This window comes from Haliotis asinina, chromosome 3 (assembly GCF_037392515.1).
Source record: "Haliotis asinina isolate JCU_RB_2024 chromosome 3, JCU_Hal_asi_v2, whole genome shotgun sequence".
NCBI classification, from domain to species: Eukaryota; Metazoa; Mollusca; class Gastropoda; order Lepetellida; family Haliotidae; genus Haliotis; species Haliotis asinina.
Genome location: NC_090282.1, coordinates 78,944,316 through 78,962,442, shown reverse-complemented (window position 1 = coordinate 78,962,442; position 18,127 = coordinate 78,944,316). Strand labels below are relative to the sequence as shown.

General features: G+C 39.5%; 1 protein-coding gene across 1 annotated transcript; it reads right to left on the bottom strand.

Moving 5' to 3' along the window:
- Nucleotides 1–9,418: 9,418 nt before the first annotated feature.
- LOC137278528 (MFS-type transporter SLC18B1-like) lies at nucleotides 9,419–17,749 on the bottom strand. Its single transcript, XM_067810913.1, has 13 exons — nucleotides 17,503–17,749; nucleotides 17,014–17,109; nucleotides 16,810–16,883; nucleotides 16,300–16,447; nucleotides 15,425–15,493; nucleotides 15,236–15,326; nucleotides 14,611–14,744; nucleotides 12,746–12,844; nucleotides 11,564–11,655; nucleotides 10,740–10,835; nucleotides 10,518–10,592; nucleotides 9,989–10,082; nucleotides 9,419–9,785 (listed from the first exon to the last, which is right to left on the bottom strand). Exons 1-13 carry the CDS (start codon nucleotides 17,734–17,736, stop codon nucleotides 9,663–9,665), a joined length of 1,425 nt encoding a protein of 474 aa, XP_067667014.1. The 5' UTR covers nucleotides 17,737–17,749; the 3' UTR covers nucleotides 9,419–9,662.
- Nucleotides 17,750–18,127: the final 378 nt, after the last annotated feature.

Sequence of the window (18,127 nt, the reverse complement as noted above, 5' to 3'; positions counted from 1 at the left end):
TTTTAAAAAGGCTAACTGGGCTTTATATGAAACACTGTGTGCTGAAAAAGTTAAACCCGACCGTTTTATTGACGTTCCTGATGCTATTAAATCTTTTTCCGATGAACTGAATTCCATAGCTGATGAGCGTATACCAAATTCCTCTGTAGTTCCACACATAAGAAAACCATGGTTCAACGATGAGTGCAAACAAGCTAGGAAGGCAAGGAAAAAAGCAGAACATTATTTCCGTCGCCATCCTATGGTGCATAATTTAAATAAATTTAGACTTTTAAATGCTAAAGCACGGCGTACTTTTAAACAAAACAAACGCCAATCTTGGCAAAATTATGTGTCCAAAATAAATTCTCGGACACCCATGTCCAAGGTATGGAACATGGGCCAGAAAATCAAAGGTAAAGGTACTAAATCTACTGTCCATCATCTTAAACATGGAGATCAATTGCTTACTGATAAATCAGATATTGCTAATAAACTAGGTGAAACCCTTGCTAAACACTCTTCCTCTTCAAATTATGTTCCAAAGTTCCAGCAATATCAAAAACAACAAGAAAAGAAAACTATTAATTTCAATTCTGATAATGGGGAAGATTATAATGAAACGTTTTCTATTCATGAACTCCATACTGCTCTTGATCACGCTCATGACACTGCTACTGGAGCTGATAACATACATTACCGGAATCCTGCCTAGAAACTCTTCTCAATAATTTTGATGATATTTGGACATCGGGTAACTTTCCTCCATCATGGCGTGACGCCATAGTAGTACCAATACCTAAACCTGGACGTGATCATACGGATCCGTCCAATTATCGACCTATTTCACTAACTAGCTGTGTTTGCAAGACCATGGAACGCATGGTAAATAATCGACTTGTTTGGTAGTTGGAAACAAATAATCTTATCACAGATATACAGTGTGGTTTCCGTAAAAACAGAAGTACTGTCGATCACTTAGTGCGACTGGAATCATTTGTGAAAAACGCACTAATTAATAAACAACATGCTGTGTCTATCTTTTTTTATCTTGAAAAAGCATATGACACAACCTGGAAACATGGTATTTTGAGGGATTTACATGACTTTGGTTTGCGAGGCCGTTTGCCTCAATTTATTGCAAACTTTTTAAATGACAGACAATTCCAGGTCCGTGTGGGTTCTACCCTGTCTGATCATTACAATCAGGATCAGGGTGTTCCACAAGGCAGTATTTTATCTGTCACTCTCTTTAGCATCAAGATCAACAGTTTATCAAAAGTTTTAAACGATTCAATTGATGGATCGTTATTTGTGGATGATTTTAATATTTCTTGTCGTGGTAAAAATATGCATACCATTGAACGGCAATTGCAGTTGTGTTTAAACAAAATAAATAAATGGTGTCTTGAAAACGGCTTTAAATTTTCTAAATCGAAAACTAACTGCATACAGGATGAAGATTTTATGGATATCAACTTCTTTATATGAGAACACAACGTTTCGGAGTTAATGCTTACTCCTTCAAAGACTTAACTGCATACATTTTTGTCGTAAATACAAACCCCATAAAGACACTGAACTGTCGCCCATTAAAGTTGTGAAGCAAGCCAAATTCTTGGGTCTAATCTTTGATTCACATTTAACTTTTTACCACATATTAAATCTCTTAGAACTAAATGCCTGAAAGCACTTGACTTGTTGAAAGTGGTTTCAAATTCAAAATGGGGAGGGGATCAAGCTACCCTTCTCCATCTATAGCGATCACTCGTTCGTTCTAAACTTGATTATGGCTCCATCGTCTATGGTGGAGCCTGCAAAAGCAATCTTAAACTTCTTGATCCTGTCCATCACCAAGGTCTAAAACTTTGCCTTGGATCCTTCAGAACTTCACCCATTGACAGTCTTTACGTTGAGGCCGATGAACCATCTCTTGCACAACGCCGTATTAAATTATCTTTACAATATATCACAAAACTATACTCTAACGAATCTAACCCTGCATATAACTGTGTCTTCAATCCTCTTTATGAGGATTTGTATAGCAAAAGGTCTTCTCTTGTTCCACCTCTTGGGCTCAGAATAAAGCCGTTTATTGCTGCTGTTGGTATTGAGCTGGACAATATAGCTCCTTTCCGTCTTCTTTCCTCTCCCCCTTGGCAGTTGGTTAGACCACATGTTGACCTAACATTAACCACATTTAAAAAATCAGAAACGAATGAATTACAGTATAAACAAGAATATAATCAATTGAAACATACATATAACAATTACAAATCCTTATTTACAGATTGGTCCAAGGACGGTGGTGCAGTTGCTTGCGTTACTGTCATTCCATCCAGAACAATATCTTCTAGATTACCAGATAATAGTTCTATTTTTACAGCAGAAGCTAACGCCATATTAAAAGCTCTCAAATATATTCAAAGACACCCGAAACGTAAACAGTATATAATATATTCCGACTCTCTTTCTTGCCTTCAGGCTATTAAAAATATTTCTTGTAAACATCCACTTTTAATTGAAATTATTGAACTGTATAATACTCTTGCTACTGGCCAATACGACATCGTCTTTTGTTGGTTACCCAGTCACGTAGGTATTTCTGGGAATGTGATGGCTGATCTTGCTGTCAAGGCAGCACTCAACAAATCTGTGACACCACTTCTTCTTCCATATTCAGATTACAAAGCTTGCATTAGAACGTATATCCGTGATCTGATGCAGAAAAAGTGGGACACTCAAGTAGGTATCAATAAATTACACGAAATAAAACCGTATATTGGCTACACCTACTTGGGTTGTCAGTCCAGATTTGAGGAGGTCATCATGCGACGATGTCGTATTGGCCACACAAGATATACACATAAATATTTGCTTAAAGGTGAGGATCCTCCGTTTTCTATCCCTTGTGATGGAAGAATCACAGTCAAGCATATCCTGCTTGACTGTGTTGAGTATTCCATCACAAGGGATCAGTATTTTCATTCACGAACTCTGAAGGATCATTTTAATAACACAAGCTCTCATTTAATCATTGCATTTTTAAAAGAATTAGATTTATTGACAGAATTGTAAATAGATAAATATTTTATTATTGGAAGTTTAAATTGGTAACTGTGCTTGTTAGTGGCTGTATCCTCAAAGGGGGTTGAAGTACTGTAAAACTATTGTCCCCCTGAGAGGGTACGTAAGTCCACAAACATTCAAAGTAAATTCAAACTTTCACGTTTTTAATCGTAGCATAAGTGTCGTTTTATTTGCATGGCTAGATTTCCCAAATTGCTGATGGCTGAGGGGATGATGTAAATCCAACTAGGGTCCATGCAGGTAGCAAAGGTACCGTAAGTCCCCATGGTCCCTAGTATGGTGATCTACTTTCAGTTGTTAGCAATCTATAGCCCATTTTTATCTTGCATTGTCCTCTATAGATAAATTGTTTTAGGTATAGTTACTAGTTCTCATCTGTGATATTCTAGTTGTTTTACTGTCCTTCGTTGACAGGTTTTATAATAGATATATATACTTCATTTCAGCATTAAATGTTCTCGTCACGATTTGGCTGAGATATCGCCGATGTGACGTTAAATATTAACTCACTCACTCACTCACTCAAAAAAAGATTCTGCTTCCACAGTTGTGCATCGGTGAATCTGCAGTAACAGCGCGCCCACATGTTCGCAATCTTGGTGCAACCTTGGACTCTTCCCCCAGCATGGAACCCCATGTTATTTCAAATAATAATAATAATCTTATTTCCATCTGCTTAACATCGGCATGATTCGTCGATACCTGGACGTGAAATCTGCACAAGCTCTGACCAGTCTCTCCTTGAAATACTACGAACTAGAACTAAGTCATATGGTGACAGATAGCTGTTGCGCAGATCGATGCTAATGCTGTGATCACTGGATTGTCTGGTCTAGACTTGATCATTTACAAACCGTCACCATATAGGTGAAATATTGCTGAGTGCGGCGTAAACCTAAACTAACTCGTTCACTGTTGTAATAATAAAATCAGTGTCAAGTAACAATATATCTTGGCTGGAAATATTACATACATGTAAGTAGCGTTTCCCTTGATGAGAACGTCAACTGTTCTTTTGTCTACTCTCGAATCTCGGTGTTTTCATAGCAATGGCAAATATACATAAATTGATTTGTGAGAAAAAAGAAGAAATCACCATTTCAGAACTTCCAAATGTATGCAATGAACCACAGCCTGTCGTTGGTGAAAGGACTTTTCGGAACTTAAAATGTCAGTATAAGGACAACATTCTCCCACCTGTGTTAATTATAATAAAGCAAACATGGCAAAACGTACGCATAGCTCTTAACGGGTGGTCATTTGAAACATTTTGTATGTGAACTTTCTTTCATTCAGCCGGAATCGAGGTAATTTACCAAAATGAATCTCACTCACATACTTACCTTTAACTGAGATATGTTGCTAAACCCAGCCATAACATGTCAGCAAGGTTCATAGTCCCAGCAGCCTGCATGTTTGTCAGCATTGCTTAATCATTTCGATTGTAGTGCACATGTACTGTAGTATTTCCCCCGCCCCATGATCTGTATAACGATAATCGCATCCCTTTGAAAGTTCGTGCGTACGACTTTAATCAACAAGTAAACAAGAAAAATCATTTCCTAGACCCAAATTTATTACAAGAGATCCCAAAGCAAAATTGTGCATGGTGGACCGACTGGACTATCGCCTATTTAACACCTGTATAGTTCCGGGTTACAATTTGGTTAGAGCAAACCATGTCTGGTTGTCAGGCTCGCTGACTTGGTTGACACATGCCATAGTATCCCAACCTGTGTACATCAATGGTCGTTCTGTTGATCAGTGGATTGTCTGGTGCAGACCCGATTATTTTCAGACGGTCGCCATATTGCTGGAATATTGCTGAGTGCAGCGTTAAACAACAAAGAAAGCAATCATCCCATTTAAACATAATATAGAAAACTTTTCCTGATATAATTAACAGTGACATGGGAATAGTGAAGACTTTTCAAAATCCAGAACACACACATACTAACCATTGTGTGACTCTCAACTGAGTCATTACCGGAATGGGAGTTGTTTGTGCCTGAGCAATCACAGCATTTGAACCACTTTACAGTGTGATCTAATAGCCCACGCTCATAGAGTGACAGACGCTTGATAGACGCTTTTAAAATCGTCCCGGTGGAGGGGTGCATCTCCACTGTGCAACTACGCGCTCAGGGTGAAATTTGCTTGTGTGATCCTTTGCTTTTGACCACACAGTTCATGTACAAATGATTTTCCATGTCTTTGTGACGGATCCCAGGACATCAAAGACTCACGTTTTCACGAGTCGCACTATTTGGTTGTGATTCATTAACCGCAAGATTATGATACAATCGCAATCGTACAATTGTCGATTAGTGAATGTGGAACGGGTTTCATGATTTGTTGTTTTAGTCTCCAAAATATTTCCGTAGATGCTGAGAGCACGTCATGTGTAGTCAGACAAATCAAAACATTGATTACACAGTGTTCACTTTCGTTTCGTGCTGACTAGTTTCTGTCCTTTTGCACAACTTGGTAACAAAGTTCTGGACTGGTTATTGTACTAGCTCATTCAACTGGATATCTGACAGAGCTAATAACAGTGGCCGAGGCTTGGCCGCTAGAAATGTTTCATAGTGGGTACGGATTTGTTATTATATTGATGAAAAGCATTGAGTTCAGACTAAATATCAATCACACTGTCATTAGTTGCCTTGTAAGGAAACATGCGACCACTGGTTGCGTCAAGGATCGTCCACGATCAGGAAGGCCGAGAGAGACCACTCCCTATGATGACCGTGCCCTAGTTCGCCTAGTGAGACGCAGGCCCTTGACCAATGCCAAAGATGTCAGAGTACAATGGAGAGTGGGTGTTCGTCTCTCAACCAGCACCATCTGAAGGAGGCTTAGGTCGGCTTGACGCCGTGCACGACGTCTAATCAAACGTCTCTTACTCACTGTTAGACACAAGGCTCAACGTTTGGCGTGGTTTTAATAATCGGCAAAACCAAAATTTGAGGACCTGGCGCAGGATCCATTGGTCCGATGACAGTCGCTTTCTTCTTCATGGCCGTTGACGAGTTTGGATCAGTAATGAGGCTTATTCACAGCGGATGATTCATGCAGCTGAACTCTTTGGCGATGGCTCTGTAATGGTGTGGAGGTGTATCTCCCATGACCGTAAGCTGAATCTTATCATCGTTCAAGGGACACTCAATGGTCAGAGATACCAACAGGAAGTACTGGATACTTGCAAAGCAACGCAGTTGACAGATTACCTTGGCCTGCGAGAAGCCCTGATCTCAACCCAATTGAGCATTTATGCGACCATCTGGAACGTCAAGTTCAAGTATGGGATCCACCTGTTCAAAATCTACAGGGATTAGCCCAGGCTCCTCATGAGGAATTGCAGAGGATTCCAATGATGCGCATTCGGCCTTTGATTCCCAGCAGGAGGAGGGTGGTTGCAGCAATTATCCGTGCGAGGGGAGGATACACTAAATACTGATGTCGCCTTTACTGTTGGCTTACGATGGACCACAGACCTTGAATTACAGCCGAAAGTAGCCGCGGTGTTGGTAGTTGACGGATTGACACTTTAGATGGTTTAGTTAACGAATTTATAACCATGTGTTTGGTTTCCATATCATAAATGACCAGTATGTTGTGTTAAACACAATCTTATAGCATGAAAATGGGTGGTGCTTAATTAATGCTCATGTGTATTAAACTGTGCTTACAGCTCGATAACTTGCTTTCGTTGTTGATAAGCGAACACTGCCCAGTACAACAGAATATCTTAAAACAAGTAACTTCGCGCGCACGGTGTCGTTCACGTTACTGCTAACCCGACCTTGTGACGATCACACAAAATGAGAATGAACAACAGTTCACCACTGCCACTGAACAGGTTTGTTGTATATTATTTCGATGACCATTCTCGGACTTTGAGACCAGTCTTAACGGACGATAATGCTAGAATACATTGTTCCAGTGCCGTTGGCGTGATTTCGTACGTCACAAGTCGCTAGCAGGTCTCATGTTTGGAACATTATGGCTTACAGAAGACGCCAGACAACCCATTTACTTGTTATGCAGTGGAACAAGTCTTCTTTCGGGAATGGACGGCAATACCTCAATGTCAGCTTCAACGTCAGACACAAAGAGATTGTTGGTTGGTTGAACCGTAAATATTCGAATCGGGACCAGACAATCCGGTGATCAACATCATGATCATCGCTTGAAGCAACTGGGATACGTTGGCATGTATCAACCAAGTATGAGCCCGACCACCCGATGCCCTTAGTCACCTCTTGCGACAAGCATGGGTTACTAGAGACCAGTTGTAACCCGGTACTTAACGCGTGGTCAATGAGGAGATGGGTCAGGGGTGTAGTTTCTTTTGTCCGAAACAAATTAACGGCCAAAGGTATCCGCACTGCAGAATGAATCAGTCTTTTATTATGTTCGCTTTTAGATTTTCACTTTAATTAATTCATCCAGATAGTAAGTTAAATATATGCTGCGCAGTTTTGCGAGTTTGTTTTAATCAAGACAGGCAAAATCAAGGTAAGTAACCTACAAATACATATTTGAAAAGCATATGAGGGCTCCTTTTCCTTTTACCCTAAAATATTGATATTTAACGCCAATCATGGATGGAATAGCCTCGTAGTCAGCACAAATGGACTTTTGTCATAATAATCAGACACATGTTTCAATGAAATGTCACATTAATGTCATTGAACAGGTGCTGTCATGTATACGATACTGTTCCCAAAATTTCATTGGCATGCGATAGATGTTGAGTTAATGAAAACACATCTAATTAAAAAAATGTATACACTTATCTTCAATAAATATGCAAATATGAATGAGAGGCTAACAGGGTTCATGCATGCATGCATCCATCCATCCATCCATACCTACCTACCTACATAATCGTCCCAGCTCAACCGCCCAAACAGTCTGTAATCTGCGTCTTGCCTTTTCCCCAAAAGTACACCATTCTTGTCTTGGCTATTTTGGCCACTGTGACAACCGTTACAGTTTAAAATAGTCCCAGACTAATAACATTTCAATATATACTGAACCTCAAAAGAAACAACACCGGTAAAGGTTTCGTAAAGCACACACTTGAATTCGTTCTAGTAAACAACCAAATCAGAGGACTGAGTTCAAACTTGACATATATGGTCAAAACAAAATCACCAAAACTGGTACGATTAGGATACATCAAAGTCAGTATCGTGTGTGGCTACCCTGGGTATCGTGCAGACCATTGTAGGGCTTGCATTCCATGTTCCACGCCTTCAATTTACTCTCACTCTGCCTAATATTACAGTCTGTTCATTAGATATTATAATTTACGTTATTAAAGACAAGTCATATAAGCAATACTAATTTCAATTGCATGCATTGCGCAGAGCAATGTGTTGCGCATTGAGTGAAATGAGCTAGCTGGCTGGCTACATTGAGAATATTTGGAGATTTACTTTCATACTCAAATATTACCCATTTCATGCAATAGGTGCACGCTTTGGGAGTATGGCCTGCCCAATGCACGCAATGGGCAGTTACAAAAATTTAATCGTACGAGGAGCGTTCATTAAAGATTTCCCCTGCTCCACTTGTAGTGGATTTAAGGGAACACAACTTGACATACTCATTATGAATATCAACCACTAAACGTTACACACTTCTCCCATCGTTTTACGCAACTATCATCATGGCGTTACACACTTCTCCCATCGTTTTACGCAACTATCATCATGGCGTTACACACTTCTCCCATCGTTTTACGCAACTATCATCATGGCGTTACACACTTCTCCCATCGTTTTACGCAACTATCATCATGGCCTAGATGGCAAACAGTGAAGCGGTGATCTTCCAAACTGGCAGTCTCCACGTGATGGACAGGGTCTTCATTTAGGGCTGAGGGAGGTCAACCAGGAATGGGAGCAGTCTCCAAAGATTTCTGAACAAATTTAAACTGGCTATGCCAGTGTTTGACTACATCGTACGATGGGGCATCCTCCCAGAAGTCGCTTCCATTTCATCAAAGGTTTCTCTTAGTGTGCGACCTTTCAAGTATAAAAACTTGATCACTTCTCGGTACTCAACTGACTCCATTGTCGCACATTCCTTCAAATATAGCTCTCAACAGTTAAATGCTGAAAGATGCCACATGACCTGTATTATGTCATTACTCACGTGAAGGTTTAGCCACATATGAAAACCAAATGTGGGTCCCTTGCCATTAAAATTCGGCACATACTGTATATCGGAATCAATGCATTCAGATTCAATTAAATTAAAACGTATTTGGTAAATCCTGTCAATATCATTCCCTACTTATATAATGCAAACTGGTTAGTTAACAACCGAACCAACATCAAACTTGAGGATATTTTTATTTCATAATTGAAATTGTCAAAAAATCAATCGTTTAACAAAGATCTTCAAATATGATCAAATAACTGAATCAATGACTTATTATGAAACAATACAGAGGTGTAATGTAACAATGGAACAATACGGACACTTGTGTTGGCTTCTCAGTGGACGAAAATGGTGCATCTCGGTTAGATATGGACTCCGGACACCACGGCTAGTTATGGACCGCAGGCATGATGTTATCATCGGATGTCACTGTTCGCTGTGTTTAGACCTTCTATTGTTGTGTAATTCTTGTTAGATGGAGCTGGTTGTGTGGGCAGATTCCTACTTCTGAAGATCAGCAATGGTCCAAACAAGAGCAACTGAAAGAATGAGTGAATATGAGGATACCAGTAAATTGTAAACCATGTGAATCTGCCCTCAAAGTTTATTATTAACCTAGACATTTCTGACTCGTTCATGTATTTTCTTGGTTTTAGAGTCACGTTTGTCCTTACGTTCCAAAACTATGAAATGGTTCAACTTAAATATATCGATGAGCCAAGGCTCATGTCGACATCCGTACCGGAAGCATGAGTACAGGAACACAAGATGTCATTGCCCAAGCGAACCCGAAGTGTTCCGTTAGAACACCGCCGACTAGAGGCCCAATAAAAGTTCTGCAAAGGAGAAACGATTGGTCAAAGAGTACAAACAGGGACAGCACCTGAAACAATTTTCGTATTTATATTAACATTACGGGAAATGGATCTGAATATGTGCGTGTATTCCATCAAAGAGCAAACTTCTGTAGTTGCATTGTAGAATCCCAAAATTAGCATTCCTTACTGTAATGAAACTTCGATCAATACTGCTTCAAGGATGGCGGAAGCATCACCCAGTTTTTCATGGTCTAACAGGTGTACTATCTTATACATTAGTACTCACAATATTAGTCAAGATCTATGAATACTCAGTGTCATTTATAAAATGGAAATATTTAGGATTACACTTCTTCATTTACATATGTCAAGATCGTGCACGTCATTCAGTTTAATTGTAATCGCAATTTAAACCATTTTTGATTTTCCCAGAACAAAATATATTTTACGTACCCTAGGTAGTTAGCGGCATGAATGGTGCCCGAAATCATACCGAGAGTGGCATTGCTTTCACTGTATCCTAGTCGGCTAAAACGTGAAAAATGTCTTTTAAAGTGAGGTAAAAATAAATCTTCTTGATATGTTAAAGTTTGGTATAAAATCAGTGACACAATGATTCAGGAAACCATAAAATAAAATCATGATATTCATTTATCTGGTATTGCTGTGTCTCACCTTGCTTGTTCGAAGATGTATTTGATGGAACCGACAACGATTGGAGCCGAACAGAATCCAACCAGCCCTACAGTCAGTACGCTTAACCACAATGTGCTGTGCAAGTAGACAAGTTCATATCAATCCACACAATTCTTTTGGTTTTTATCACTTTTAGAAAATCAACCACTTCAGCCACTATTCAGTATACTCCTCTATCAATATTCCCAGAGCGGATTACATCAGACCACACACACATACACGCGCACACATATCTGAACCAAGCAATCTAGTGACTGACAGCATGAGGTTGCTGGAGTCCACCTGTAACCCGAACCAATAACCATGAGGTGCACTCCTGACTGAATGACTCTGGCCTTCCAAACACTCAAGTGTTCATGCGAAAGAAGGCAAGCATCATTGCAGAAATACGCTTGTTAGTGAAACAGAGAAAAATTAAATCGTGCTCAATGTATCTACACAGTGAGGTCGGCCTTCAGCTCACTGACAATATTTCAATTCCACCCAAAACTGTTCCACGTTAGGGTTAACCAAATTTGTTCAGGCTATCAACGTGCAAACGCCTTCGACGCCCACTGATCGAGATGCCTCGTGCAATATAAATATTATTCATATGATACTGCAGGAATTGCCCCAGCTACTTAACTCTGGCGATGGGGGTCATCTTAAGAGACTACTATGACCGTTCAAATGCCATTGATGCAATTTTAACTTACACGTTCTGGGTCCCCTTGCCCAACCTTAGTGATCGTAACTCCCATGCGCACACCTAGACATCAGAATGTCGGCTTTCGATCACATACTAGTACATTCAAGCAACCTACTTTGATACACAGATGAAGGGAGCTGGTCCAAGAAACAAATAGACAATTGCTCCACAAGTCATACCAGCAACTAACACTGGAACGGCAGATGCCTGAAAGGGGAATAACATTATTCTGTAGTTAATATTGAAGATGCCAGCTAACCTGTTCAACACATAAGCCAGTTTAATGTCAGTTATGAAATTATTCCAGTTACAACAGAAACAGAATTTAGAAAGACTTCAAACGTTAACCAAATTTCTGAATATGTCTGCGGTCTGAAAGTGGTTCATGTACGACTGTTAAGAGACTGTATTTTGTGTTCAATCTTGAATCTTAAAGGTTTGTGGTTTGTTGGCTGTGTAACACCGCACCCAGCGATATTCCAGGTATACGGCGGCGGTCTGTAAATGTTGGGGTCAAAATCAGACAATCCAGTCATCAACAGCATGATCATCTATCTACGCAAATCAGATACGATGACGTGGGCCAACGCGGCCGCGTGGCCAAGTCTTCGATCGACAAATGGGTGATAAAATAGGTCCGAATCTAGTAATCCAAGTCGACATAGAGATGCCTTTTCATAAATACATATTAGTTTTAAGTCTCTCGCCATGATTCTGCTGAACACATTTTAGAGTTTATAAATAATATACATACATATGTTACAGTCAGACTGTGAAATGACTTAAAATTCCAATCATTTCATGAACTAACTGAAAAGGTCAGGATGTCACGTCATTTTGTTAACAATCAAATTACATTTCATGACATTTCACTTCATCTGTGTGTGGTGGACAGGGGGTGGTGGGGTGTGGCGGCTGTGGACACATTAAGCGTTCAAACAAACAGGTGTAAATGCTGCAAAGCCATGCTGAAGTGCAACAGTCGCTGCTACAAAAGCTTTAACTGTAAATGACAATAAGTGATGTTGAAATTGCGATCCACTTCTGCAAATTAAGGTATTAAGCGAAATTTCATGAAATGACTGAAGTATATTGATTGTTGTTACACAAATGACGCGAAATGTCTGCCCTTCATAGTTACAAATATAAGCGACTAAACCTGGGAACTAAAGCTTCTTATAAAATCCTTGCAGTAAACGGTTGGACCTCAGAAGAGAACGTTAGCTGTTTCTCATGGTATTCTAACGAATTTGTATATGACTATGGATATACAGTGCGATGGTCTATAGTTACCCACACAATTTTCCAGAAGGTATCCCCAGGTCACTGACGCGACTGAAAAGGCACTCGGGCATGCCACAAAAGCAAAGCCAATCTCACTCTGGGTAAGGTTGAACTGAAAACAAATGAGCAGTAATTTGTTGCGTAAACTGATCAACATCGGACTTCAACGAATGCTTTAAAATGAAAATCAGTATACATGTACTTCATCAGTGTCCACAGAAAATGTACTATAACATCGAGGAAAAATATTACAACTCATGACAAAGCTTCAAAAATAATAAATACATTATGGCTTTCAAAGGAGAATTTTGTTGTGTCTCTGCACTCTATCAAATATCAATAAGCTGTTCTGTGATTGAAACATTTGTCACTTTTGAGGTCAAATGCTCCCTGAGCTCCTCGCTTATCGCTTGTTGGACGGGGGGGGTTCAGTTTATTTCACCTCAAGCCATACTGAACAGTTTTCTTTTCTCTTGCCATGGGTATTGCTGACGAATGCTTGTTTATAGTGATAGTTTGTTTTCTAAATTTCAATAGCTGGAAAGCAGGAAGGCTGTGAAACGATTGACTGGCCGGAGGAGAAGAAGCAGAAAGTTCTTCCTCTCTTGGGGAATGAGCTAACATTTCTCGAAGTGGGAAGTCAAGTGATATGGGCTGATCTACATTGATGTGTTTAAGACACATTGCATACTCACTGCTATTTATTCCCATGTTTTTATTCCAATTACTAATTTGAATGTTTCAAACATTATTTGTTTATAAACAGATTCTTGAATATATATAAACTTTTATGAATTTGTGTTTTATTCTGTTATTTGTCATCCTTAAGCTTTTTACCACTATGCATTTGTATAAAATATCTGATTTGCTATATGTGAGACAGTTCATGGAAACTTAGTTGGAAATTAGATTGGAAACTAAGTTGGAAACTACAACATGGAAACCAGGCTGAAACCTTCAATAAACCTATACATGGAAACCAGACTGAAACCTTCAATAAACTTATACATGGAAACCAGGCTGAAACCTTCAATAAACTTATACATGGAAACCAGACTGAAACCTTCAATAAACTTATACATGGAAACCAGGCTGAAACCTTCAATAAACCTATACATGGAAACCAGATGGATCCTGCTTGGAGGGTTTGGTAATGAATCGCACTGGAAACCAGGTGGAAATGGTGCAAAATTCAGTTTCAGTTTTCATGGAGACCTACAGTAAATTAAAAACACGGAAACCAACTGGATCCCGCTTGGAGGAGTGGGTTACTGGAAACCATGCTGACATGGTGCAGTTTCAGTTGCATGGAAACCACGATGAAACTACAGGAAACTCCCCGAATACCAACTGGAAAAGTTGGTTTCTTCTCAGTTTCAGTGTTCCGGAAACCAGCTTATTTTCGTAGTGATTCCGGATGAAGTGCCTGGGAATGAGTTGGCACTCTTCCCCCAAGGCCACAACCAGAGCAGGTAACGTCTGTTGCTGAGGGTCACGCTGTCGCACACGACGACCCAATCCGCTCCACAAATGTTCGATAGGGTTAAGATCAGCAGCCTCATGTAAGCGGTTTCTCACAGTCTGATCAGAAATGGCACTGCGTCCAGGCACTACCGATGTTGTGGAGGATGCTGTGATGAACCTGTTGCGCAAATGTCGAAGCCGAATAAACCTGTGAAACCACCCTTCCCCCCAAGCGCTGGGGGACATATAGTGAATCGTTTGAACTGCGACTTCGCGGACATTGTTTTTTTCATCGCAGTAATTTTCAACTTTCAAGTTGAATTTTCATTTTTGACTTGTTTCTGTAACCCCATCCTGAAAGGTATCAGAATCTGCAAAGATGTGTTTTGCATTGCATGTGACCTTTACGTTTACCTGCCCAAGGTGCTTCGCATACACGGGATGCATGAGAACAGTGGCAAAGAGAGCCACAGATATACTGCATATACCAAACCAAACTTCGGGGGAACGTAGAAGCGGTAAACTTGAGTTCTTCGTTGACTGCATGTCTGCAAATACAGGGACGTATAAGTCAATGATCAAGTCAAATGGGAACAGATATACGTTTGAAAATAATGATGCTCTTGGTGTAGCTATGGGAGCAGCCCAAGCATATGACAGTGTCATGACCACACACAGTTACACAAGTATGTTTTTGTCAGTGGGATAATTTTCTCGCTTACTTGCAGCAAGTATTATGATTAATTTTGTATATGATACACATTAGTGCACACAGCATGACGCTACAAGTCTAAAACGTTTCTATGGGAAAAGATAGAAGAATAAAAGTTACATTACACAGCGGTGAACGAAAGATTTATATTTTTCACGGTAGTATGATCTATGTCATTATCACTGAAAAAAAGCAAGATAGATTTTTAACGTTTCACATGTTTCGTGTGTATGTTAATTAATTTTATTGCATTGTTTCCCCGAAATTGAACCGGAATAATACCTTTAGCAACACATATTTCTTGCACAATGTATTTGTGTTACATACGGTCCAGAGTAGGGAGAAGTGCGTAGGAGACACATCCAAAGAGAACTGTACATGTTCCAAGGGCCCAGAAGGGAACTCCATAACCTCCTAACTGTAAGATGAAAGCGCATTACTAAGACTTTCTTTCTTTGCTGAAAAATGCAGTCTTATTCACAGAAAGGGTTTGTCGATTTATCTCCAAACTGATACCTGATAGAGTCCTCCTCCAATTGCCGGTCCAGCCATAAACCCCAGGCTAATCACCGTCTCCAGTATTCCCTGAGGAGATTAAGACAGGCAAAAGTTCAAAACGTAGCTGAACTGGTATATAGTCAAGAACAAGCGCAAAAGATAAGATAGACTTTTTTAAGAAAAAAGAAAATGCCTAATAAATCCTGCGGACGTGAATGATCCTCCTACACAGAGTATCAGTAATACACAAACCTCGTGAACTTAAATATTTATTTGTATTATACAATCATTTTGGACTATTTGATAATGTTCCCGTTAACGTGTCAGGAAACAGATTCCGATAAATCTGATGCTGACATATCAAATGTATAGCAGAAAAATAAACCTTATGGAATAGCAGTTATAATGCCACCCTTTACAGATTCAAAATAAAACTCAAAACAACAATATGCATAACAGTGAACCATCTTCTTTCATATGCCTGCTTACGGTGGTGAAATGTTTTGGTATACTGTTTATAATTTAAGCTTTTATACATTTAGGCACCGCTTTAGGAGTGAATCGATTATCAGTGGTGACATTCTCGCAAATAACCTCATCCTGTCTTCAAAAACAAAATATGATAATAACATAAGATAAACACAAGTTCATCCAAACTCCGAAATCAAAACGGACATATGATAGACACAGCTTATCCACGTGGCGTTCACATTGGTGTGAATGGCGTGTCTGTTGTATCAAAAGAGAAACGTATGTATGTGGGGCAATCAAAATAAAAAAGGTCATTTTGAGCGTCTTAGACATAAATGTATCCGAGATTGATGGCTAGTTGGGTATCGGATGACAAAAATGGATTAACCAGTGTGTGGCTTCTCGGTGGAACAGCAACTTACATATACAGAGACGACAGTTTCCTGAAACGTTTGTCCAACAATTGCAAAACTCGATGTCAGAACTGCTGCTGTTCCCAAGGCTTCTACTGTTCTGAGAACTAGACAAGGAACCACAAACAAGGGACCTGCAGGAAGCCGGTTCATCCATCTGCAAAATGCAAAATTGTTCATGGGTTAACGTACATGTACTTATTTAAAGAATTATTTCCATTCCATTTTTAACTTATAGACGCAGAGTCAACAGTGTCCATTTCTGTTGACTGAGATTTACCCCCGATATACCTGACATTCATGCATTGATATTACATGATTGCATGACATTTGTTTACTGAATCCAAGTGAACACCTCATCAGTCGTCCTACCAGCAAGAGGGCCCATTTAATTTTGAATCTCTCCGTGAGATATGACGGTTTCCCCGCTTTGGAAGCTTTCCACTGATCACATTATAAACCGTATGATAATCAACAACAACTAAATTGACACCCAGCATAATATTGTACCAATTTTACCCGAACAGTACTTCACAAACACCAAACATCCAGAGACCAGCAATGTAGAAGGAGCGTGGACTGAACTTGGACAGCTGAAGAAAACAATGAAAATATTCATTCAACAAAATAGCAGTACAAGCGAACGATGACGATGTTTCCGAATACAGAAATATTACAATAATTTAGAGTATTGTGCATGACGTCGTGTAATCTATAACCTACCAGGTATCCAATAATAGGCGAAGTCAGAAAAATGACAAATTCAGAGCTGCCATAGATTATCCCCGTGACAGTTTCACCCACGTCCTTTTTGGCTGCCTGGGAAAAGAAGATGTACAGAATGTAACTTGTATCTGCTCCAGGTCAGTAAGTCACAGACGTCCAGTCAAAGTCTTTTTGTCACTAACATGAAGTACTAGGCATTTTGATGTCCCAGTTTCATCTGTTGAGGTAAGTATTGTCGTTATGGTTCTTAAGTTATTTATGTTGAGTAGTGCAGTGTTTTACAATTTAAAACAGTTGACATAAAAGCGGTACCACCGTGGACATATTTTCCTCTAACATTTATTATATTTTCTGGATATACCCAATGTCCCAGTTTCATATGTTGAGTTAAGTTTTGTCGTTAGGATTTTTCGGTTACTGCTGTTGAATAGCGAATTATTTTACAATTTAAAACAGAGGACATAAAAGCAGTACCATCGGACATACCTCTATTGCGTAGAACGGGGCAATAAGGGACACACAGCACAGGACACAGAAATTCGACGTAGCAATCACTACCAAAAGAAGCTTTTTCTTTGCCGTTTTGCTACTGGTTAGTCCAGGTTTATCTTCCATTGCCATTGCTAGGTACTCCAGAGAAATAAATAAACAGCAGTTACTGACCAAACCTACGGCGTGCCACGCTTTTGCCAGCAGCGAATAAATGACAAGGTGCAACATCTATGAAAGTTCTAAAATGATATCCAGTTTATGGGGAATAAATGACACGTCATGCATAAATATTTCCTGATTATCTTATTTTGGATATATATCCAAGGAAAAAGTTACTTCATAAATAACAGAGAATGAATAGTCAAATGTTGCATATGGAACTACACGACAGGTTTCACTAAATAAACATGTCACGCACATTGTAAACTGTGTAACAGATTGTGCATGTTGCTGTTTCATCAGTACTGTTGCTTGGCATGTCTGAGCTAATGTGGTTTCTGTTAATTAATACGTTTTTTTTTCATTCAGTTTAGTCACCCTGTTTCATTATATTTCCCAAACTACCTTGGAGACCATTTGTAACAACCCTTTCACCAAACATGCTCATTCCTAATAAGGA